Source organism: Schistocerca serialis, chromosome 5, assembly GCF_023864345.2.
Source record: "Schistocerca serialis cubense isolate TAMUIC-IGC-003099 chromosome 5, iqSchSeri2.2, whole genome shotgun sequence".
NCBI lineage: Eukaryota > Metazoa > Arthropoda > Insecta > Orthoptera > Acrididae > Schistocerca > Schistocerca serialis.
In genome coordinates, this window is record NC_064642.1 from 446,343,299 (window position 1) to 446,370,502 (window position 27,204).

General features: G+C 42.0%; 1 protein-coding gene and 1 pseudogene across 1 annotated transcript in view; one reads left to right on the top strand and one right to left on the bottom strand.

Annotated features, from left to right (window-relative positions):
* The window catches only part of LOC126480897 (neural cell adhesion molecule 2), a 586,813-nt gene that overhangs the window by 448,815 nt on the left and 110,794 nt on the right, over nt 1–27,204 (top strand). Inside the window, exon 10 of the mRNA XM_050104295.1 lies at nt 12,059–12,361. Within this exon, the coding sequence (XP_049960252.1) occupies nt 12,059–12,361 (303 nt within the window). The remainder of the gene's footprint in view (nt 1–12,058; nt 12,362–27,204) is intronic.
* Nucleotides 11,706–11,823, bottom strand: LOC126482819 (5S ribosomal RNA; annotated as a pseudogene).

Below are 27,204 nucleotides of genomic sequence, written 5' to 3' on the forward strand. Positions count from 1 at the left end.
ATGCCTGTTAGATCGTATAAAAATGATATATTTACTGTTTTTTAATCCTGACAAGTACAGATTTTAGCTTTGACATCTACATATTTTAATTAAATATTTTTAATATAAAAAAGATCTACTGAATACAGTATGTGCAAATGGAATGTAACAAATGTACCAGACGCCACCTGTCGGTAATAGTGTCATAATTAATATAAATGACGTGCACTCTGCCAACCAATTTTATGTGACGTAGCATGTGAAAGTTGCTGAATTGGACGGGTTACTCCTGTAACTTAAATATCAGGTACGTTCTGGTGCATTTGATGTTGATAAGATAGGATGAAAAAGATTTGCTTTCGTGAAATAGTAAATTAGTATAATTATTTTTACAGATCTGAAGATGGTTCTGAATGAACCGAAACCGGTCATACGAATAATAAAAAAAAAATTTGCAATCAAGACGGATTTAAAGTAACAGGATTTACATTAGCCACCATCAAGTACTTAGCGGTTCCTTAAATGCTTAAAGCCGTTGGTTATAAGTCACACTTTGTCTTTTATACTTTACCATTCACTGGAATAAATAATCCTGAAATCCAGCTACACGCTATTCTTTGGCTGTGTTCAACTTATCATTATAGTACTATTATTAGGCCTATGTACAATTAGGTAAACGTTCACCATGCAAATGTACGAGCTGTTGAATTATGTGTCTCATTATTTGGCCCAGTGACGCAATGATATGTTCCTTGTCATAATAGACTCTCGTATATGTTCTCACGAGAATAAGTGTAAAACTAATCTTCGTGTTCTCGACCTGGAAACTACAGCACATACTAAATCTCGTAAATCGTAATACAAACGTATTTATGTTGTATTTTCGTTTACGTATACATGTGACTGCAACCATTCCGTAAGTCAATTCAGTATAAAATCTCGAGCTTTCGACGATACCCTCCATCGTCATCGTCAGTTGCTCCTGACGATGACGGGGGAGGCTATCGTCGAAAGCTCGAGAGTTTGTCCCGAACTGACCCGGCAAGAAAACCGAGAATGTTTTACACGTAAGTGCCGTCGCGGAAGTTTTCGATCTCATTCCGTAAAGCACATCGGAAGGAATAACAAGGTAACCAATTTGAATCATTTAGCAAACAACGTATGTATTTCACATCTTTATAACAAGACCTACAGTAAATGTAAGAAGTTTAACGCAAACATTTTGGAGAACCATATTGAAAATTCTTCTAGGTAGAATGCAAGTAACTGTAGTTAATGATAATGCCACCAACACGCTACACGCTACGTCCGTTTACATTGAAAAGGCGTTTTACAAATTTTCTCGTCACAATATCGCACAGCGTAACTCTCTCGGCCATTAATTCGAAAGGGTTACCACAACTACAATATATAAAACGCCACTATAGACGGTAATGATTAAACCATAGCTACATCGCCAACCATAGAAGTGGCTTTGCGGGTACTGTGACTCACTCATTTCGCAGTACGGAGATTGTTCAGAAAATGTTATCAACGGACGTGCGACGACTGCGGTTACTGCAGGCGAATAGTAATTTATGTAGACTAAGTAGTTATTAACCCAAAAGCGAAAGGAAGCGGTGCTTTTGATGTGTTCATCAGTACTATTTCACGGAAAGTGTCTTTAGTTATACCAATATCTTTGTATAGATTGATCTAAAGTCTTACACGAACTCATTCCGCTTAAATATGTGACTAACATTTGCTACTGCCAGGAACAAGGGAATAACGTAGGCACACACAGCCCCAATAGACTATTGTTCCGCGATACAGGCTTTGTTAGACGACGTTATTGAATTTTCATGAATACGAAAACGCCTTTCAGTTTGATGCAGCTAGTCCTACTGTTATTCAGACGATTCATTCAACATTCTGGTAACAAATCCTCTTCCTACATCACAGGCAGCAACGATAAAGCACCATTCACTAAACTCTTAAAAATGTAATAATGAATACCCCTTACACTAACAAAAATAATCTGCTAAAACTATGTAACTCTATAAATAGAAATTTCAGTCATCGAATGTTGCTAACGTAGCCACAGACTTAATATGCACCATCAGTCAACGAAGCTGACAGTCAGTACCTCCGATTTCAATAGCACACAGTTTCAACGATGCATATCCATGCTGCTGTTGCAATTTTTCTGATGCCGTTAACGCATATTCCATTATGTTCTATTGATTTTTAATTATTCCCTGGAATTCTGCGAAAAACTGTTTACTTGATCCATCTACCATCTATGTGCCTATTGTAAGTAAGCAGACAATGAAAACCCGAAAGGTGGAAAGAATTTATAGAGGGGCTACACAATGGAAGTTAACAATTAAAGCGACGCTACAGAGCGTGAAGAGGAAGTAGGTGAAGACAAGTTGGGAAATACGATACTGCGAGAAGAATTTGACACAGAGTTGAAAGAGCAGAACAATGCCCCTGGAGTAAGCGACATTAACTGAGAATTACTGAGATCCATCAGGAACCAGACTAAACTTTCCACCTGATGTACGACTTACATGAGATAGGGATAATACCCTCGGACATAAAAAAATAATGTAATAATTTCAGTTCCGAAGAAAGCATGAACTGACAGGCGTGAAAGTTACAGAACTGTCAAGTTAATACGTCATAGTTGCAAAATACTGCCACGAATCGTTTACAAAAGAATGGAAAAACTGGAGAAGCTAACCTTGGGAAATAACATTTTGGGTTCCGTAGGAATGTAGGAGCACGCGAGGCAATATTGACTCTAAGACTTATCTTAGGATATACGTTAATGAAAGGGAAAACTACGTTAATAGATTTAGAGGAATTTTCTGATAAAGTTGTCTGGACAACATTGTTTGTAATTCTGAAGCTAAAAGGTGTAAAATACTGCGAGCCTGAAGCTGATGGGTACGAAACTCACCGGAGCGTTGTGACAAGACAACGCCATCTCTGAGCTGATCACCCGAGACTCACGGCTTAAGATTACTGATAACTTGTACGGAAACCAGACTGTAATTATAAGAATCAAAGGACATGAAAAGCAAACGTTGGAAACGTATTGAGGCTAGTAGCCTGTCCCCGACGTTATTCTGTGTGAACACTGAGCAAACAAGAAAGAAAGTCAAGGTGTAATTTGGAGACGGAATTAAAGTTCACAGGAAAGAAATAAAACGTTGAGTTATCCCGCTGACACTGTATTTCTTTTTGGAGACCGCAAAGAACTTGGAACAGTTGAATGGAAAGGATAGTCTCTTGAAAGGAGCTTATAAGTAAAAGTAAAGCACGGGTAATGGAATTTAATCGAATTATATTACGTGATGCTGAAAAAATTGGATTAGGCACTAAAAGTAGTAAATGAGGTTTGCTATTTGGGCAGCAAAATAACATGATAGCCGAAGTACAGGGGATATAAAGGCAGACTGGCAACACCACAAGAAGCTTTTTGAAAAAGCGAATACTATTAACATATATTACTATTAACATATATTACTGATTATAAAGTGTTTTCCAAACTATTCTTCCAGTGTATGCCATTGCACAAAAGTTAAACATAGACGATAAAGAGTTCAAGTAAGAAGAAGGCAGAAGCTTTTGAAATGTTGAAATGTGGTGCTATATAAGAATGCTGATGACCAGATGGGTAGACAGAATAGAGAACAGAATTCGGGAAAAAGGAATTTACGGTACACTTGATTCAAAGGATGGGTCTGATGATAGGACATGTACTGAGCAGCCAGGAATCGTCAATTTGGCAGTGGAAGACAGAATTGTGGGGGGGGGGATAAAAAATTTGGAGGGAGATCAAGGCTTGAATACATCTACATCCACATCTACTTGATTACTTTGTAGGTCACAATTACGTGCTCGACAGATGATTTATCCAACCATCTTTAAGATACTTCTCTGTAATTCCATTCTCGAAGAGAACGTGGGAAAAGCGAACAGTTATATCTTCCCGTTCGAGCTCTGATTTCTCTTACTTTATTACGACAATCATTTCTCCCTGTGTAGGTAGGCACCAAGAAAATACTTTCACATTCTGAGGAGAAAGTTCGTGATTCAAATTTCATGAGAAGATACTGCCGCAGCGAAAAACACCTTTGTTTTTATAAATACCTCCCCAATTCATTTACATATCCGTGGTACTCTCTCTATTATTTCGCGATAGTAAAATACGATCTGACCTTCTTTGAAATTTTTCGATGTCCTCCGTCAGTCGTATCTGATGAGTATCCCATACCGCACACCAATACTGCAGCAGAGGGCAGACAAGCGTACGTAAGCAGTCTCTTTAGTAGACATTTTACATTTTCTAAGCGTTCTGCCAGTAAATCACAGTCTGGGTTGCTTTCCCGACAATGTTATCGTATGTAAGCAGTCTCTTTAGTAGACCTGTTATATTTTCTAAGTGTTCTGCCGGCAAGCCACAGTCATTACTTTGCTTTCCCCACAACCTTCAGTATGTGATCGTTCCAGTTTATGTTATCCGTAACTGTAACCCGTAAGTATTTAGTTGAGTTTACAGCCTTTATATTTGTGTGATTTATCCTACAGAAGAAATTTAGCGGATTCTTTTAGTGGTCATGTGGATGACTTCACACTTTTCAAAATTTACAGTCAAGTGCCACTTTTTGCACCATACAGTCTTGTTTTGCACTTCGTTTTGATCATCTGACGACTTAACATGACAGTAAATGACAGCTTCATCTGCAAACAATCTAAAAGGACTGCTTAGAATATTTCCTAAATCCTCTATGTAGATCAGTGCCAACAGTGGGTTATAACTCTTCCTTGGAGAACGTCAGAAATTACTTCTGGTTTACTCCATGACTTCACGTCAGTTATTACGAACTGTGACCTTCCTGACAGGAAACCACGAATCCAGTCACACAACAGAGGCGATAGCCAATAGGTGGGCAGAAGGTGTCAAAATTCTTCTGGAAATCTAAAAATATGGAATCAGCTTGACGTCCTCTGCCCATAGAACTCCTTACTTCGTGAGAATAGATAGCTCGTTGTGTTTCACAAGAACGATACTTTCTGAATCCGCCTTAGGTTTTTGTCAGTTATCGTTTTCTTCGAGTTGATTTATAACGTTCGAACACAGTGTATGTTCCAAAATATATTGCAATTGGGCATTAGTACCAAGGGTCTGTAATTCAGCTGATTACTCCTGTGTCCTTTTTTTGGTGTCGGTATGACTTGGGTAACTTTCCAGTCTTTGGGGATCTTTCAACCAGCGAGTGGTTGTATATGATTGATAATTATTAAGCTATTGTATCAGCATACTTTGAAAGGAAACTGACATGTTTTAAGCTGTTTCGCCACATTGGGGATATCTACTTCTAAGTTACTCATGTTGGCAGTTGTTATTGATTCTAATTCTGGAATATTTACAATGTCTTCTTTTGTGAAGGAATTTCGGAAAACTGTGTTAAGTAACTCTGCTTTAGTGGCACTGTCAGCAATGTCATCACGATTGTAATCACGCAGTGAAAGTATTGATTGCGTATTGCCATTGGAGTACTTTACATACGATCAGGATATCTATGGGTTATTATAGGGATTTCTAGATAGAGTTTCGTTGTGGAAACCATTAAAAGTATCTCAGATTGAAGTTCGCGTTAAATTTCGTGCTTCTATAAAACTTATCGGGTCTTGGGTATTTTGCGTTCCTGTAAATTTGGCGTGCTTTTTTCATTGCTTTTGCTACTGTGTTCTGACCTGTTTTGTGTACCAAGGGGGATCAGTACCATCTCTTATTAATTTTTTGCTATATATCTCTCTACTGCCGTCGATATTATTTCTTTGAATCCAAACAGCATCCTATCTACGCTTACTCAGATTGGAAGAATGGAGACTGTGTTTCAGGAAGGAGTCAAGCGAATCTTTATCTGCTTTTCTTGAAGGTAGATGTATTTTGCGTTTATTTTTGATGGGTTTGGATGTTATGGTATTCAAAAAAATGGCTCTGAGCACTATGCGACTTAACTTCTGAGGTCATCAGTCGCCTAGAACGTAGAACTAAGTAAACCTAACTAACCTAAGGACATCACACACATCCATGCCCGAGGCAGGATTCGAACCTGCGACCGTAGCGGTCGCTCGGTTCCAGACTGTAGCGCCTAGAACCGCACGGCCACTACGGCCGGCTATTATGGTATTCAGTCTCGCTACAACGACCTTGTGGTCACTAAGCCCTGTATGTGTCGCGATGCAGCCTGCTTGGTCAGGGTTATATGTAGCTAAGAGGTCAAGTTTGTTTTCGCAACCATGTACAGTTCTAGTGGGCGCCTGAAAAAGTTGTTCAAAATATTTTTCTTAGAATGCGTTAAATACGGTTTCGGACTATGTTTTATGTCTACCATCGACTTTAAACATCTATTTTCGCTAACTTATCGATGGTAGATTGACGTGACCACCAACTATAATTGTATAACAGAGCTACCACAGTTTACAACTACAGTATTCATTGTTCCTATGTCTACCCTCCTCCTGTGTTTACCCTGAACCCTTTGCGACTGAAGCCCTATCTGCACTTTCCCATGACCCTCTTTACTCAACCCCCTTTACCAGTGTAGCCGATTCCTTGCGTGTTTGGACTCCACACTTATTTAGTGGAAACTGGAAACCCACCGCCCAGTGGCATAAGTCGAATAATCCGCAACCTAAACGGCGACAGAACTGTCTGAGTCTCTGTTTCTGACCCTCCACTTGGCTCTGTACCAGAGGACGACAGATGCTTCTATCTCACAGTCAAGAATGGTACTCTTTACCAATGAATTTATCCACCCGAAACAGAGAGAATCTCTTCCAATGCAAAGCGACACACATCATTAGTTCTGACATGAGCCACCACCTACATTTGGTTGATCCTTGTACCCTTTATGGCATCTAGAAGCACCCGTTCTACATCTGGGATGACTCCTCCTTGTACGTACACAAATACACACTGGATACCTTCCCCTCCTTCGCAGCCATATCCATCTGGAACTCCCAACAACCAGTAATCCCACCCTCTGAGAATGCCCAGACCATGCAGGGAGAGTATTCCTCTGAAACAGGGTGAACGACTTCATCTATCTCAGGTGTTTTGTCAGCCACAGATACCGCCCCAATCTTTGTCAGACGAACCAGGGAGGCCCATATTAATTACCCTTTTCTCACACTTCAGACTCTGAAAGTCTGTCAGTAGAGTCTGTCTCACTCTGTATATACAGAGTGATCCAAAAGTTTGTTTACGGTTGAAAATACACTGATGCATGGAACAATGTAGGTCGAGTGGTAAAAATTGACACATTGGCCTGAAATGACATGAGGTTTATTGAAACCAAAAACGAGTGCAAAAACTGGCCAACAGATGGCACTGGACAGCACCACGCCAGTGACGCCGCGTGAGGATCGTGCATGCAATGAGCTGTAGAGAGAGAAAGAGTCAGATGCGCCAGCAGTCGCATCATACTGACGTCACATAAAAACTCATTGTAAGTGGAGCTTTAATATCAGACTTGAGGATCGGCTACTCAGCTGTGCGATCCTACCTCCATAGGAAGAGTATCCGATCGGGTAAAGATCCTGTGGCAAGTGCCATTGTGAAGAAAATTATCAAGAAGTTCGAAGCCATGGATTGTTTAGTCAATCTGCCCCATAGTGGACTACCACTTACATGTGCTACACCAACTCCGACGGTTAAGGAAGAAATGGAGACATCAACGCGTTCATCTCCGCATGGTGGAGTCACGGCTTGTAAAATCGCACATGGCACTGTCATTCCATGCACTACTGTTTGGGCCGGCCGGGGTGGCCGAGCGGTTCTAGGTGCTACAGTCTGAAACCGCGCGACCGCTACGATCGCAGGTTCGAATCCTGCCTCAGGCATGGATGTCTGTGATGTCCTTAGGTTAGTTAGGTGAAATTAGTTCTAAGTTCTAGGGGACTGATAACCTCAGAAGTTAAGTCCCATAGTGATCAGAGTCATTTGAACCAGCCACTACTGTTTGGAGAGCGCTACGGCATACTCTCCATAGCTAACAGTACAAAATCCAACGTTATCATCAACTGATACCCACCCACTATGTGATGCGGAGAACATTTGCGGTGCGACTGTTTCAAAAAATTGGGGAAGATGACGATTGGTTGCCTAACGTGCTATGGACAGACTAAGCTATTTCATACCGCGAAGGCCAGTTACCATACAGCTGCAAAAATTGTCCACCGAAAATCCTGGAACTGTCGTGAAAACCTCGCTATATGACGAGAAAATCACGGTATTGTGTCGGTTTACTACGTAACCGTTTCTCTTCGAGGAAACGTAGAGTGCTGCATTTCAAACTGTCAGCGTGAACATTGATAGGTACGATTACGCCGATATGTTCTAGAACCTCGTCATCCCTAGGCTAATAGATAAATGCCTGCTGGAAGGCATGAATTTTGTGCATGATCGCTCTGCATCCCATATTGCTACATGTATCGCATATCGTTTGGTGAGGCTCACGTGTTGAGCAGCTACTTGGTCTCCCAGGTCCCCAGACATCAGTCCGTGTGAGTAATGGTTACCTGATGATTATCGTGATCGATCGACCTCATTACGGCGCTAAAAGGCAGCATTCGACAGTAGTTTCTCACCATACCTACTGATATGCTGTGCAGTGCAGTTCATAACATCGTCTCTCGACTAGATGGATTGTTGATGAATGTCGGCCGACATGATGAGCCTTTATTATGAAGAACATCGTATTTGTTAAAATCAATTGCTATGCTAATTATTGCTTTTGTATCATGTAAAGCGCCGTCTTTAGGTCATTTTGTGCACTATTTTTGTTTCAATAAAACCAACATGTCATTTCAAAAATTTATGTCACTTTTTACCTCTCTGCCTACATTATTCCGTGAAGTATTGAAGTATCGAATGTTAACAGACTTTAGCGTTACCCTGAACAATGCGTTTAAACGATAATTGTTTACAACGAACAAACTGGTGAAGAACACTTGTCGTCTATCAAGCCGGGAAACGATTTCAAATTTTCCTACAAAACCACCCAAGGTTCATTGCATGAACGATACGCGAGATTTTGACAAAAATCATCCTTGAATGTTAAAAACCACTTGTTCTTGTACACACAAGACGCAAAATAACGTTTGTATAAATCATACGTCGAAATATTATGAATTTAGAAACTGTAAAGTTAATGAATAATTGTTCTGTTTGTATGGTTCAAATGGCTCTGAGCACTATGGGACTTAACTACTGTGGTCATCAGTCCCCTAGAACTTAGAACTACTTAAACCTAACTAACCTAAGGACATCACACACATCCATGCCCGAGGCAGGATTCGAACCTGCGACCGTAGCGGTCGCGCGGTTCCGCACTGCGCGCCTAGAACCGCTAGACCACCGCGGCCGGCTTCTGTTTGTATGGTCGTCTTACTATGAAACTACTGTGCTTGTCAGCCTTCATTTTGGATCTAACTATAAACCTAATTAGTTATTGCATAATGTTTACGAAAGACGTTTTTCTTTCACTACCCTCACAACAAAGTTTAAATTAACAATGTCAGTAACGTGAGAGAGCCAAGGGTATTCAAAACTAGAGTGGCGCGCATTTCTTGTAGCTTTGGTGGCTTCTGCGAGCCAATTCGAGGCGGTTTCCCGGCTCGAAAGACCGCAGTATCCCATATCAAACTGTGGGTCTCGATATTCTCTACATTATCATTTACATCCTGGTTGTAAATTTCAGGTAGCGATCAAATAATGACTATTGCTTGAACCACGCAAAGAGAAGAACTGGGCAAGTCATAGGAATAAATAAAAACTTTTCGGCGTACAAGCCGCGTCACTTCCGAAAAAATCCCCGAGCTTTAGATAGCTGTCTCCACCATCGTCATCAGGAATTAAAATCACTGACTGCTGGGGCTCGCACTGTGTTCCGCTTACATATATGTACTGGCAGCGTCTGGAATCCTGTAGAGTGTGCCAGAATGATTTCAGATGGCTCGGGTAGCTGGAGCAAGTTTGAAATACCGCTCCCGCGTCCCAAGAAGCGTTAAGTCTACGTCTTTGCTTTCGATCAGTGTTCAGAGTCTGCGCCGATAACCTACTAAGTCTGTATCCCCGACCTCTGTTAAAATTGTAACTGTTTATTCTAATTTCGGATGCTTCTTTTATAACAGAATCACAATATGGTCGTGGTTGAGCTAGAACTCTCGGCTTTTAAAACTGTATTTTATGGCCGTTTTCTAGGCGATGTTCAGCCACGACCGACTCCTCTAGTCCCCTTTTTTCGATATATCTTAAATTCTGTGCACAGCACTAAGCGACAATGCTAACATTTGATCCGGACAAATACTACCACATTCACTCAGAGACCTATGTTGTCTTTAACGGGGCGTAAGATATTTCTCATCTTGAGGGCGAGTCGGAGCACTGGTCTCAGTATATTCTCTTCAGCACTCTCCTATCTTGCTATTAGGTCCTCCCACAGTATGGAAATATTGCGGCTGGTTTGTTTCAAAATGATTCAAATGGCTCTAAGCAATATGGGATTACAGAGCTCTTATCTTGGAGGCGGGGCGGAACACAGGTCTCAGTTCAGGTTCAAATGGTTCAAATGGCTCTGAGCAATATGGGACTTAACATCTGAGGTCATCAGTCCCCTAGAACTTGGGACTACTTAAACCTAACTAACCTAAGGACTACACACACATCCATGCCCGAGTCAGGATTCGAACCTGAGACCGTAGCAGCTGCGTGGTTCCGGACTGAAGGGCCTAGAAACGTTCGGCCACAACGGCCGGCCGGCTGGTTTACCCTCTTGCACGAATTCACTAGGCGTCTTTCGTCGGTGGCACCTGAAAGCTTCAGCTATTTCTCCCTTATCTATTTTCTCTGCACACTGTGGAATTTAGACTTTAGAAGGCTGTCGACAGAAATAAACTTTGCCTTGTGTACTAACGTAGGCAGACATGAACTGAGCCGGCCGGAGTGGCTGAGCAGTTCTAGGCGCTTCAGTCTGGAACCGCGCGACCGCTACGGCCGCATGTACGAATTCTGCCTTGGGCATGGAGGGCACGGATGTGTGTGTCGTCCTTAGGTTAGTCAGGTTTAAGTAGTTCTAAGTTCTAGGGGACTGATGACCTCAGATGTTAAGTCCCATTGTGCTCAGAGCCATTTGAATCATTTGAACATGAACTGAGACCTGTGTTCCGTCCCGCCTTCAAGATAAGAGCTATGTAAAGGGTCGGAGCTGCTGAGAGTTGCTCAACTTCTATTCCGCCCATGAGTCACTCTGACCCTCTCTAGGAGATTCCAGACGCTGCCGTTACAGCTGTACTGCCAGAACACTTTGCCAGCCCCGACATTCAGCGGTTTTTAACTCCTGATGACGATGGTGGAGACATCTATCGAAAACTCGAGTGTTTTATTCTAAATGACGGGACTTCTAAACCGAGAATGCTTTACCGAAGCATGCCACAGCGAAACCAAGTCATCATGATATTATGCACTCACTCCCTCTTCAGTCCACGAGTCGCCTACCGGGACTATCCGACCGCCGTGTCATCCTCGGTGGAGGATGTGGACAGGAGGAGCGCAAGGTCAGCACACCGCTCTCCCGACCGTAAGAAGGTATTCTTGACCGAAGCCGCTACTATTCGGTCGAGTAGCTCCTCAATTGGCTTTACGAGGCTGAGTGCACCCCGAAAAATGGCAACAGCGCATGGCGGCCTGGATGGTCACCCATCCAAGTACCGACCACGCCCGACAGCGCTTAACTTCGGTGATCTCACGGGAACCGGTGTATCCAAAGCGGCAAGGCCGTTGCCACCCATCGTGATATTCTGCGCATAATGAAATTGTCAACTCTCGTAAAAACATATCCACTTTCAGGAGATTCTGTTCGGTTTCATGCTGACGTGTCTCGTCCCAGTTAGTAACTTTTCAGCACTCATTATTTTCAGCCACAGAGAGCGCTAGTCAGCCGTTGCACGAACAGCGCAGGTGCAATTTTGAGGAAAGTTTGGTGTGCCGTGTAACGGAGGGTCTGCGTGTTTGACACAGGGCGACCGTTCCCACTGGTGAACTGCACCGTGGTGAACCAGACGTCGGACTCTCTGCACGTGGAGTGTCTGGAGAGCTTCGACGGCGGGCTGCCGCAGAGCTTCCTCATGGAGGTGCTGGAGCTGCCGCAGCTGCAGCTGCGCCGCAACGCGACGGCGGGCCGCGCGCCGCCCGCCTTCGACGTCTTCGGCCTGGAGGCGGGCGCCAGCTACCAGGTGCGCCTGTACGCCGTCAACGCCAAGGGCCGCAGCGAGGCCTACGTCATCGACGCCGTCACGTTCAAGGGCGTCGCCAAGTTCACAGGTCGGTACCAGCGCGCACTCTGCACCTCGTGCCTTCGAATAACACGAGCCGCATGACAGAGACCACATTTAGGGCCCGAAGATGGAGAGAGGGGTAGTTCAAGCAGTCAGGAAATACAGGGCGTAACAGAAAGGTGTGTGGCCAGACTTTCAGGATAGATTCTGAGTCTGGTAATTGCGCCTAGGTTGTTACTATCAAATGCCGTTCAGTGGAAGGACTGGAACTTGGGTAATTTACTCGTAAAACATCATTCACCATGTCCGCAGCTCGCGTTCTAGTGGCGAGCGTTGCTGCCTCTGCATCATGGGACCCGGGTTCGATTCCCGGGTGGGTTGGGGATTTTCTCTGCCCCAGGACTGGTTCTTTGTGTTGTCTTCATCGTTCCATCATCATCAATCATGACTGGACTGTGTGGAAATTGGGACTTTGTTCGGGCGCTCCACAAACCAAACGTCATCATCATCTTCATCATTCACCATTAACAGTGTCGCCACTTTATAATATAATAAAATGATGGAATATATGATAATAAAGTGTTGAAATGCATGGCTTTTTAAAATGTATTGAATTAATGAGATTAATTTTTCGGCATGAATGACAAGCACAATAAGCTGAGCTATGCCTGGAAATAAGTTCGTATTAGTTCATATTATTTTGCAGGGCGAAGTAGTTTCTTTCTCCGCTGTAGATTTGTGCTTACCATTCTTTATAGGGCTACGTTTGCTCGCCGTGTTCACCTTTGAAATCTTGACCGTGTTCCCATTAAGCTTATCGGATCTTCGTAGTTTTCCAAAGTACATAGGTGGGCTTCAGTTTTTGTACGAGGGGCGTTCAGAAAGTAAGCTCCGATCGGTCGCGAAATGGAAACGACTATGAAAATCCGATAAAGCTTTGCACAGATGTGTTGGGTAGTGTCTCTGGTATAACCCCAGTTAGCATCACGTCGCTCTTCTCATTTCTGAGCTCGCAGTGAGTGCGTAAAGATGTCTAGAAAATAGTGTCTGCCGCCAAGTACGAGGGCCTGGTGAGAAATTTCGCGTGAAGCTATGCAGCTAACATTACATAACTGTCGTGCTGTTTCGTCTTCACGACAATTCTCAGCCGCATTCTGCAGGGGCAATGAAGATGCTCCTGCATCGATTTCAAATGGAAATGTTGGATTACCCACAATACAGTCCGCAATTGTCTCCCCCTGAGTTTCAGCTCTGGTCACATGAACCGCTGTCTTTGAAGACAACATTTTGACACAGACAACGAGGTGTAGGCCAGCGTGGAGAATTGGCGGAAAGCACTGGCGGCTGTCTTCTATGATGAGGCTATTGAAAAGTTGGTACAACGCTATGACAAAAGTCTAAGTCAGAACGGCGACTACGTAGAGAAGTAGCTGAAAGGTGTAGCTAATTGTTACAAGTAAAACATTTCTGTTGTTCACTGTGGTTTCAATTTGGCAATCAATCGGAGCTTACTTTCTGAACAGGCCTCGTAATTATCGTACTATTTGAAATAACAACTCACACGACCTTTCTGTTAATAAAACGATACTGTATTTTTCCAAACGGTGCACATAAGAAATACATACTCCTCACTTATTCATAGCGACCCCAAAATGGTGGTCTACAATTACTTGCTAAAAATGGCGTGCTTCTCACTCGTTCACTAGCTGAGCGTAAAAAAATCCGTCCTTCCTCCTACTGGTACCAGAAAAAATCCTCTGTTTTTTAACAAATGGAAATCAAAAATACCTGACGGTAGGCATAGGCTCTATGATGGGCTACCGCTTCATCTTTTCTCTTCGCCTTTAAAGAAGACGAAAACATAAATGAAATGCAAAAGGTTTATCACAACAGGAGCAACATCTTTATTTCACACTCAGAATCTAAACCGATTGACAGTAACCATTTCGGACTTCAACAAAGTTAGTAGTTTCCCTTTTTACTTTACTGTCCAAGAAAACAGTGAGTGGACTCAAATTTTAGCAGCTTTAAATCACATGAGCACCTTTTTAACTTTCCAAGCGAGCAATGGGTGGCCTCAGATTTGTAACAACTCGAAATCACACTTAACAGTAACGTCCGAGGTAAAGCCACAGAAAAATAAATTGCCATTATTAAAGAATCAAAATACTAATCCCTGGAAAAACCACTCTTTAATATTAAAAAAAAAATGAGATAACCACAGAAACAGTAGTGAAAGAACAAGAGTTTTAAAATTAGAAAAACAATTAATACCTTCTTTGGTCGTGACAACAGGGCAAATACGCCACAGAGAAACGGAGGTCCTGAACTAAAAATTAAATGGTCTTCGCCAATCGCTACGACGGATAAAAAGTAGAACGCAGTCGACAGCCCGCGCGTCGTTCACTATAATGGCCGGTAACTCAGACGACAAACACAAACGATAACGTAAGTGGACAAAAAAAAGGGTATTCCGTCAGGGAATGGGAGGCCGTCAAAGGTTGACTGCACCGAGCACAGAGTTGTCAGGGAGCATCACTTAACAAATGGCGATGGCTAAAAAGACGGTGTCTCATACGCAACCGAGAAAGCCGAGAGGCGGTCGTCCAAGCCGCTGGTAGAAGCTTAATAACGCGGAGCTTGTTTCCATGAATGGAGAACCAGTGGTGATAACAAAGTGACACGACCTGCTGAGAGGCGGCAACACAGAGATCATCGGAGGGAATGTAACAACCTGCGGGCAGAGGTACGAGGTGTGCAGCTTTGGCAGCAGCGTCAGCGGCCTCGTTTCCTGTCGGAGCGAAGTGACCAGTTTAAACATCAAGGTGCTGGTCCAAACTGTCCTGGGGCACTGAACGCCTGCCGTGATTGCATAACAAAATCCAATACTGAGATAGGTTAAAACACACCAACAAAATAACTTTACTCAAGTTTCTAAATAGTATGAGTATTCTCAGGCGCACCTTTAGTACGGATCAAAGATTATTAGTTAAGGTATAATAATTATTCTCTACCAGACACGATAGGAATAGAGAGTAGATTTGGCAAGTTTCCAGACATTCAATTAAAGAAAGCTGTAAATAATGGAAATCAATCAGTTTTAATATTTACTCCCTTACTTTAATCATTACTCTGACATTGGTTCATTAATAGGTGTTATGGTCGAATTAAGAGTAAATGTAGGTACCTATTAGGGTTGTCGTAAGTACAAGCTGCACCTTGAATCAGTTGTTAATGATACTTTTCAGCAGATAACTTACGTGATATTAGTCCTCCTTAAAAATCTGTTGCCTAAGCGACAGTAAACCAACGAAGGCCATTTCACATAATAGATAATTACGCACCTTATTGGCGACTTTCTAATCAAAAGATGTTCAAATGGCATCGTTCCGTAGGCTTAAACACTACTTCAACTAACTTAGGCTGAAAACAAAACACAAACGCATGGCCGAAGGAGGACTCGAAACTCTGGAGGGAGGAGCCATGCAATCTGTGACATGGAGCCTCAAACCGCGCGGCCACTGCGCGCAGCTAAAAAGATAGGTACTCAAGATAAACACCTCTAGTAATATTAGCCCTGCGAACTAGCATTAGCCTTCAGAGAAACTCAGACATCGAAACTGAAATAAGCGACACTTAAATTGTCAAAGGCGCAAATAAGAGTGCTACGTTTAATACCAAAATTGCTTACAGTTTTCAACCTGCTTTTCTTGACCCAATACACGGGTAGGTACAAACGAACACATGCCTAGAACGTCAGAAGCTGCAATCGGACCGTGTCTCAATACGCAACAACTCTAGCGGTGCTCGAAGGGCAACAACTAAAACACACTAACTATTAACATTAGGAAAAACGAAAAATGTTAGCACACTGTTTACTATCAGTACCATAGAAAGAGCTCCTTTCTGATCAAGATCAAGTTTACGACAGCCCAGAAAGCACCTTAAATATCACGCGCAAGGGAATAAGCTGTTTCTTTCCTTTCATTTTTTTAAACAAGATTTAAATAGAATATATTGAGGCCTAAACCTCATGCAACAGCTTAAAAGGCACTTTCTAAATGACACAATGAACAACATCGCAGATAAAAGCAGAAGTGATTGATAAGCATAGAGTGAGAGACTACCTTCACATAATCAGCCAGCATCCCAAAAAGAAACACTTGACTTTCTAGCTAGCCAAGAAGTGAAACATTGACCAACACGAAGGAGGAACCAAAGCATCTTCCTATGGCAACGCTCAAGAAGGCGCGACGACAGAACCACCACGAGCCTCTCCACATTACACTATGGCCAAGCGAATGCCAAATCCAACTGCTCGGCCGTACGGAGAAGCACTCCGTATCTCTGCTCATTTCGGGTCCTCTCTCTCTCTCTCTCTCTCTCTCTCTCTCTCTCTCTCTCTCTCTCTCTCTCATTAGCCGCCCGTGCTCGCCACTACACTCCCACGGTCGCCGCGCGCCACCTAGTCGATGCTAACAGCTGGATACCAAAGAGAACGCCTTCTATCTAAAACATGACCAGTACGAGCAACCACGGCTTAGAGTTTTCTCTCGTAGAGTAAGAAAATATATTGTACGGTAATGGGTCCGGAAAGGCTTGAGTTCCATGCTGGAGCTCAGTTTCAACGAATCTTGAACAACATTTGTCATGGGAAACACACAGGAAAAAAAGTTAGCACAATACGAAACACTTACCTAAATCAAATGTTCAAAATGCTGTCCGTTAGCCAGGATACCTGCGTCAATCCGCCGTCGTATTGAATCACTGATGCGCTGATGTATCCTTGTAGAATGTGTAATGTTCCATAGCCTTCCGCAGTGCGGGCACGAGAATTCTTTCCATCTTGTACCGAGGTTCTGTGCACAAGGGCTTTCAAATGCTCCTATAAATAAACGTTTGGAAGGTTTAGGTGTGGGGAGCGTCTCGGCCAAGGAACTGGTCCACCTCTACATGTGTCACGGAATCTGTTACCTAGAAACCGACGAACATTAACATTGAAATGTGGAGCAATTAAGTCGTGCATGAAGTGCGTACTGGCAAAGGCATATGTTCTAGTGGATCAGGTAGAATATTCTGAAAGAAAGAATGGTAAGCTTCTGCGCTAAGCCTGGGTGGAAGTACTTCAAGCCCTAACAAACGCCAGCCGCGGTGGCCGAGCCGTTCTAGGTGCTTCAGTCCGGAACCACACAGCTGCTGCGGTCGTACGTTCGAATCCTGCCTCGGGCGTGGGTGTGTGTGATGTCTTTGGATTAATTAGGTTCAGGAAGTTCTAAGTTTAGGGGAATGATGACCTCAGATTTTAAGTCCCCTAGTGCTTAGAGCAATTTGAACCCTAACAAACATTCACCAACAACGCCGGCCCAGTCGGCGAGAAAAAATCTTTGTTGATGACGTAATTGCACAATTCCGCGAAGATTCTGACAGTCCATAACGAGGGATAGGAGTAGGCGCAAATTGAACCTTTTTGGACTCCCTTCGTGATTTATCGCGAGTCACTAAAAGTTTTTTTTTTCCTTCCAGCATTGTTTGAATTATTCAGTACAACATTTTGCGTTCTGTTTGTTAAGTACGGTTCAAACGAGCTGAGTTTCCCATGATTAAGGCGGTTATGAACAGAAGTGGAAATTGAGCTCTAATACGCGAATAAAGCGTTCCTGGACCCATGAACATATAATATATTTTATTCCTCTATGTATGAGCGATTTTTCCTGAAAGTTTGACCATACCTAATTGTTACAGGCTTAATAATGAAGAAAGATACCGTTGTGTCACTTAGTATGTACTTGTCCTTCTTTAGATGTTTGGATCTGAGGACGATCTACATGAAGGGCCGAAACTGATTATTCGAATGAAACACGCTAAATAACTCAGACGGTGTCTTTCTTCAATATAATTGCAAATATTCAGAGCTGTTAGACAGCCTTTCTATAGATATGAAGCACTTGGGGACAACAGTTCGAAGCAACAGGTATCGCAACGAGCATTTGCGGCATGCGCTTGGACAGACTTCGAAGTTTAGTGCAATTTTTTTCTAGTTAACCATACGACTCGTTTGCCGTTGCTTCATCACCAGTAGAAAGGTAAACAAATAAATTCGAAATGACCATCGTTGTCAAAATTTCCTTCATCAACGGTAATTACATGTCTTGAACTTTACTTACTTTCTGATGGCTTGCGTCTGTAAAAATATGTACATCTTCTGCTAATGCTAGTTTATTATAGGGCAATACAAACCATCAAGCATCCTTACGTTAGAGGTCAATACAACACAAAAATATGCAATCAACCGTTACAGACACCAACACTCAACAGAAACTCTTCTCTCACACAACAAGGAAAGAGAGCAAGGAGGAGAAGAGCGCTTTCTGATAAGCCGGCTGAACTTACCTGTCGTGGTCTTCCAGCTAACAACGCAGTACGACTCTTTCCTTCTTTCCTTCTTTATTTTCTTTTTTCTTTCACTCTGATCTGTGTTAACGAAGTAAGAGTCGCCAGCAATATGAAGCGGTTTGCTGGGAAATTTCTAAATAATATTCTGTAAACTCAGTAGCAGTCTATAAAGACACAGCTTTGTCTGTTTTAAGCTTTCATAAATCTGAGTTTTGTACGATACAGTTACATATCTACCCATTCATTTAGATTTACTCTTCGCAAAGCACGGTGCAGCCTACAGATAGGTGAACAATGAGTAGAAGTGTAATCTGCCCTCCCTATTATGCTCACTCATGTTGCGTGGGAAACGATACTGTCCACATACTGCCGCTTTCTGATTTAGTTTAATTAAGCATTTTCAAAATGTCATTGATTCATGAGTTCTCGTGAAACATGGTTATATTGATCTAGGGTCCCAATATTCGGTTTTCGAGTTGGCGTATCACACATGCGTTTGCACGATGAAATTTGTGTAACGTAGTGCTGTGTTTTTAATGTTAGCAGTGGTTTCTGAACCCGAAAGGAAGGGAAACGCATAAATTCGAGAATAAGATCTCCTTCTGCCACAGAGGACAGAAATCACCTCCCAGGAATTGCATCACCGCGAGCAGTTTCGAATGCCTCCAGTCTATCTGTTTGTGTCTATGCCTCTGTGGAGATGTGCGGGATTCGACGCAGAATATTCGTCACGAACATCTGGTTCTCAGGAAGAACAGTTCATGAAGTACTCCTTTCTTAGAGATCATGTACTGTTGGTAAATTTGTGAGGCTTGTGCGCTACTTTGTGGTGTTTATACATGTGGTTTTGGTGCTTGTCTGTGATGCTGTCCTGAAGGTGTAACTAATTGTAAATTTCAAAAAATAATCATTTTTATCTTATTACTGCTCACAAAGTAAAGGCGGATTTCGCGACATAATCGTAGCAGGTACGTTACATAGAAAATCCACAGGTCGATTTCGAACCAGAAATTCTTCCCTCATAGTAAAACAAACCTAAATACACAATCCCGCACCTATTTCAACGGTCACACTAATGTGGTTACCAGTTTCCACAGACAAAAGTGATGATTCACTGTTAATAGAACGTGGATTGGTATAAAAAATTCTCAGCTGGTTGTGTGTATATGTCCATTACATTTTCATTATAGGACGAAGGAATGACTGAAACATAGTGCAGTCCGGATAAGTAAGTATGCCTGGTCAATGAATTTGCCGTCCATTCTGTGACTCAGTGTAGCACTACGTCCTTTTTCATCCCAACTTGCGGCGAATTAAATTATCGTTCTGCCGACAATATGTCTTCTAACACAAGCTTCAAACCTACCGCTTGTGGAAACACATGTTGAATGGTTATTATCAATCATCTTACGTCATCAGCAGGTATATAATTTCATCCTGTTATGTCGTGTTGTTATAAGAACAAACCTAACATTAATGCATGGTTCACCAATTTCTCAAATACGTACGACGACAGTCTAACATGCAATGAAAGACGTCAAGTTATCTTCAGAATTTCCTTCTACCCAATGACCAAATACTTGTCTTTCGACATGCGACATTGTCCTCCTGTAAACCACCATTGTTTTTGAGGTATATAAATGACATAAATAGATATACACGGGTCCTGAGTAGTAAAACAAGACTTTTTACATGAAGAGAAACTCTAGTTCTTCATCTGCTGGCATGAAATCACTGAGTAACCCCACGGAGTTACTATTAGTATGCTTCAAAACCAAACAATGCACTGATTCAACGGAATGACACATTGGGTCTATCTATCAAATGAGCCTCTCACTTACGTTCTATTTCGTATGTCTTTCATTATGTGTAAATGATCATTAGCTTGTATATAGCAGTATTAAAGCCTTTACTCACATGTAGATTCGACGTGGTAAATGGTAGGGTTACCGTAGTACTGGTAGCAGTCGTAGGGGAAGAAACATAAATGAAAGTGTGTGTGTATGAGAGAGAGAAATTGGGAGCCGACGACTTCTCTATGTTCATTGTTTGTTTATTACATAATTAGGACCAGCACATGGTCTAGTGATAGTCCATTGTGTATTCTATACCACTACAAAATTTAAATTGCATTTTATAAGTAATAAAAATTAGTTGACCGCGTAACTTCTACGCTTGTATGTAACAGCAGCAATTCTTTTGATGGAAGCACAGTTTATAAGCACAAACATAAAACTATATTTATTATTATTGTTCATATTTGTATTCAGTAGAATGTTCTTCATTATGATCAAAGACAAGAGTTTCCTGTTATTACTGAGAAGTGCGAGAGTTGTTTGTGAATAACTGAAACACGTTTTATATAAGCTCTACGAAGTAATGAATCGTTGTTTGATGTGTCATTGTTTTTCAGTCTGTTTTTATTTTACCTATTTTTGAGGAAATTGCGTTTTCTAGGGCTATATAATAAATCCATATAGCTTTTTAAAATAGTTTATCTACAACAAGCTTCGGTTTCGTGAAACAAATGAACGATTTGTGAATAAAACCTGAATTAAATATTGACAGTTTCAATTGTGCTATGAAAATCGTTTAATTTTGAGTAACAGACAGGAGGATAACGATGAAGAACAAAAATGTTCCGTTGGTTACGCAGCCCTTTTTGTATCCTAACTTAGTTTCTAGAAGTTTCACATCTCCGGTTTCTAGAGGAATTTAGAATGGCACTGAACGTGTATGCAAACAAAGCGATTTATTTATTTATTTTGTCACCCAAAAGTACAGAAATTATATATATATACATAAGTGTTGACATAATTTTACACAAAATAAATTGGACACGTCAAGTGCATTTGGTGTAGCTCTCATAAGGTCTTGCACAGTGCACAGTGCACAGTTGGTGATGAGGATCACTGAAGGAAATGGCTGTTAGTCTGTTCAACGCCAAACTGGCAAATGAGTACACAGAGAAACCCCAAGTCCGTAGACTGGTCTTGCATCTCATTGTGTTTGATTGTAACCTATTGAGAGACCTCCATATTGACCACTTCTCCGAATGCCTAGGGCGACGTTCTTCCTTTGGAACCATCCATTCTGCCAAATACCGACATTTCTCCCACCATCGCGAGATCCTTTCCGTATGTGGATTCTCGATGAGAGCCTCAGTAGTTGTCAAAAAACTCTTTCTTGATTTCAGCCTAGGATGTGCAGGCTGACGACCGTATAGTGGATGGGCTTCCTTCGTTGTGGCCTTACTTTTCTGATACCTCGCAGCTACCTCCCGTCTGGTTTCAGGAGGAGCTATGTCAGCGAGGCAATGGAGTTTGTCCACGGGAGTAGGCAATACGCAACCCATGATAATCCGACAAGACTTATTTAGAGCCACATCTACGTTCCTGGAACGACTGGACTTGTACCAAACCGAAAATGTATATTCAGCAGTGGAATAACATAGAGCAAGCGACAGAAATTAGGTAATGCCCTGTAGGTATGCTACGCACTCAACGAACATGCAAAGCAATTACAAGCCTAACCGACCAAAGCCACTAGGAAAACTACCGTTGTTTACCCTCACTCGTAATAGTCTGCAGTAGTCTACTGTAGTTTTACGACTCAGCTCAGATGACAACGATGTCGGCTATGCAACATTCTTTCAGTACATTAGAACATCCTACCTTTATAACTCTTATAGTAAGTAGACCAGTTTCCCATCTTGTTATAAAATGAATGTTTCTTTTCTCGATGTTCCTGAAGCAGAAACAGATTAATTCAGCTGGTGAACTATACACAGTGCACTGTGTGTCCCGTTATGGAAGTCGTCTTTCTCGTGCTGCACTCTCGTCCGCTGAACTGGCGTCTCCCTGTTATACCTGCGCCCTTCACCTGGAACCTTTATATAGGCATAGAATTGAAGTGTAACCTCACCAACATGGACAATTTATTAGTCACTTAGTTCTTGAATCCAAATAATTCCTTGGTCAACATAGGCGTAATCCTTAATTCGCTTCCTTCTTACAATTTTTTGCACAGTTTTACACACAATTTCGTATATAAATCAAAATATTTTCAGACAGAACTCCATTGAAACTTACAGCCATCCAAAACAAAACAAGCCTAATAAGCATACATCTAGAGTTAATCATAGAGTAATGAAAAAGAATAAATATCTCATGGAGCGTCTGTAACAGATTCATTATATATCTGCTCAGCAAGTAATTTTACACTAGTACTTAATTACTGTGAATATTATTTTTATATGAATCTATATTAAAGGAGAGGTTGGTCACGGAAGGTTATAACATAACATTCTGAACACTGTGATCGCAGAATGTCGGAAGTCCAAGAAATTTCTTAAGTCCCATGTTCCACGCCAGTTACTTCGTGTCCGTACCCCGTAAATATCCTCGTGTTGTATTTACGGTAAAACTAAGCTGATATTCTTTATTAATTACTATCTGTTGCATTGGATAAATTCCTCCGCAGCTCAACAGGTTAGTGTTTCTGGCTGCCGCGCAGAGGTCCCGATTCCATTTTCCGGTATTGTCAACTATTTTTCCTAGGCGGGAAGACTGGTACGGGGTGCACTCAGCCTTTTGAGGGAAGCTGAGGAGCTTCTTGAATGAGAAGTAGTGGCACCAATATCACAGAAGCCGAAAACGACTGGAAGGGCTGTGTACTGATCACACATCTCTCCTTACCGTATCCATCGACGCCGGTGGCAGAAGTTGACACGACGGTCCCGATTGACCCAGCAGGGCGGGAACACGGAGCTTTGCTTGCATTTAACTGTTCTACTGGTTACGGCTATTCGTCTTCGGCTTTCCACTTTCCAGTTTGGTTATGGTCTGAGAACAGCCACTGAATTCACCTTACTTTTTTCTGGAAACCACCATTAAATTTACAAGTCTTCTAGTAATCATTCATACCACTGATAGGAATGTGACTACATATTTTCAAGTGGTGTAAACCGAAAATTAATACTCGTTTACGTACCACAATTAAGTACTGGCTAATAGTAGAGGAATATATCGGCCTTGCCGCATTGGATACACCAGTTCCTTTCAGATCACCAAAGTTAAGCGCTGTCGGTGGTGGCCGGCACTTCGATGGGTGACCATCCGGGGCTCCCTGCGTTGTTGGCATTTTTCTGGGTGCACTCTGCCTCGTGACCCAATTTAGCAGCTACTCGACCGAATAGTAGCTGTTCCGGTCAAAGGAAACCATCATAACGACCTGGACAGCGGTGTGCTGACCACACGCCCCTCCTATCCGCATCCTCAATGAGGATGACACGGCGGTCGGATGGTCCCGATGGGTAACTTGTGACTTGAATATGGAGTACATTTTAATATTAGAGGAAATCATTGTAATGCCAATCTGAAGCCAGACCTGCAGTGTCCCTCTCGTTCTTCGTCTGTCCTCCTCCTCCTCCTCCTCCTCCTCCTCCTCATCACCACCACCTCCATCTTATCCACGAATCACCATAACGTACTTAAGAAATTAATTTTTTTAATTTTTATTTATTTATTTTTCAATAAAACATGAACGAAGAAGCCCTTGAAAAACTTTCACTGTATTCTTTCAATCCCTCGAAATCGTTAGAATTTTTGCTGACAGTCGGGTAGCATTAAGAGCGTGAAATGAAGGAACTGTTGCTTTCATTATCTTGCGTCTCTATCACACCATAAAACTTCAAAATCAAATTTCTCTTCTGCTTTGTGTTAACGTAGAATATTTGAAAAAAATTAATTTAATTGTCAAGTATTTAGCTGGGAAACTAATGCCTGAATGCAACGAATAAATAACTGCACTCTGAATAACAATTATTTGGTGGAAAATGTGACAATTACAGCAACAGAAGTACAGTTAGTCTTGTTATAACTTCCAATATGTTACAGGCATGTTAGACCAACATCGCATACTTAAAGTTCATCTTTCTGGTTTTATGACGATGAAATGGACATATTTTGTACTCGATTGTAATTTCAATAAACATGGTTTAGAATAAGTCTTTTATCTCGCTGTTATAAATAGCACTTTACTGAAGTTGTCTTATATACAGACGATAGGCTCTGTTCGTGTTCTGTACACTGACGTATTTATTTTACCACTAGTGAACTAAAAATGATTGTATGAACAACGAAACTGTTTTAATTATGTAAATTCTTTGCCGTGTAGGAAATTATAAAAGGAAATAGTAACAACTTTTTTAATTTTTTAAGGAAAAAAGTAGGAATTGTCGGAAGAGTCACTCGGAAGTTGTGTGTCTCTGCAAGCTTCTGCGAACTGAAAACGATTAACCTCGAAATATTCTCCTTCATACATTAACGTTACTCAGAAACTCACTACTAATTTCAGGCTTCTGAATTACTCTCGTCATTCTTTATTGAAATGGCGGCTACACACATCTCTACAGCGTTCATTTTATACTACAGTGTGCAGAGTAGCTACGGGTTCTTAATTACATCCTTCAACAACATACTCTCCGTTTACATCAAGTACTTTACCTTTCCCTCTTGAAACCCTCGTAGAAATCAAATCACGAGATTGGGATAACAAGAGAAACTCGTACTTTTTCATCTCTTCGAGCAACCCTTCCATTCATTCTCCTTCAGCCTCATCGATTCTTTGCTTAAGTGGAGCGTCTTTCTGCTCTAAAAAAAGTTTTCTCCGTTAATGGGCCGCTAATTTTGCCTCTTGCCGCAGATATACTTTAATTATGCTCTTCAAGTTCCGCTTCATGGCCTGTACGTTATCTCTCAGATTTTTCTTTTTTATCTCCATTCCTCGGCGGAATTTAATTATTTCAGCTCTAAATTTTGGTGGCTTCGCGTGGGAGTACTATAAACTTCTTTAAAAACCAGCGAAAGTTAATCACGGCGGAGCCGCGAAGGCCCCAGGGCGCCATTCTCGTACGTCTTGTAACGCCGAGGCGAGCTCGAGAGCTGGAGTTACGTGACGTCATGGACAGTGTCGAGGCGATGGCCCGCCGAGGGTGCCACACGTCTGCGTTAGCCGGTCTACGTGGCGGCACGTAGCGCAATCGGCCGGAGTGCACCATTAGTACAGACAATGAGCGCCCCGGCTCTCCCGGTGCTTCTTAGCGGCTCACTTGAGTGCCACCACGACCAAACAGGAGCCTGGCAGGAGGCCTTCCTGCCGAAATGAACTCGGAGCAACAAATACTTCGACCTAAAAACTCAGATACGCCCCACTTCCTTTCTGTTTTATATTGGTTTTTGAACAGGTTGACAGTGTCGAAACTGTTGTCTTTCTTTCGGCTGTGGCAGAAGAAGCCCGGATAAAGAATGTCTTATACTGCACTAGTGAAGCCTGCAGGCTATGCTGTGAACTCTGCACTTTGGCCCGTGGAGAGTAACAGTATAGGTGTAGTCGATCACGTTAACGTTTTCCATGAGGATATGAAATTCTTTAGGTAACACGAAAAGACCAATGATCATCATATTTTGTAGTACTAGTCCTCCGCATTGTCTACAAATATCTCAACTGAATAAAATTTAAACAACAACGCCGACAACGCTTCAAGTAAAATAACAAGCAGTTAAATTAGTCCTGCAGCACAAATATTAGTAAATTGAAAGAATAGGGCTCAAACCTGCCAAGCAAGAATGACAGTTATATAAAGAGGAAGAAACCCTTAGCAACATAGGTCACCCACGGGTAAAATATAAAATCAAAGTAGTTGAACCCTAAAACACCTAATATAAGGATCACAACGGATAGATGTAAATGTTCGTAACGTATTCACATACAACGCTAGTCAAATAAGTCCAGCGGTCGTCAAAGAGTTCGCTTAATCCAATTTGCCCGCGAATTCTGTAGACATAAATAGCAGACTGAGTTCCAGGGCCGTCATCCACCAAATCCGAGTGAACGTGTTTCTCAGACTTATAATTTTATAGAATAGCGCCACCCTCTCGCTCAGATAATATTCTATTCATAACATCCATGTCGCATATGACTACCAGCGCTTGCCTTTGGATGACCATACTCCGATAATTGGTGACAAACGAATGAGAGCGATGAATAATGGTAGTGAAAGGAATGGAAAGGAAACGGGATGGTGAAGAGATAGGAGGGAAATAACGACTTGAGCCTCACAGGGAGTTGTGGCAATGCAGTGGCAAGAGTTAAAAATTACTGTTGGTGCGAGACTCGAGTTCTGCTCCTCTAGAACGATTGCCGTAATCGTTTTTTTTTTTTTTCGTCATTGTTCGAGGCATTTGGTCTGGACGGAGTTCTCAAGACATCCATTCCAGTTCATCGCTGAATACTTCACTCAGTCTTTTTTTATTACAGAGTAGCAAACTAACAAGACGTAAGCCTGCAGGCTTCCGTGGCTTTTTGAGCATCACCTGGTGTCCACTGCAGTCACATCTCGTACAAACATGTAAATGTACTGTTTGACAACGTACACTGAGGTAATAAGACATGGGATACCTCCTATAATCCTATCGGACTTCTCTTTGCCGGGAA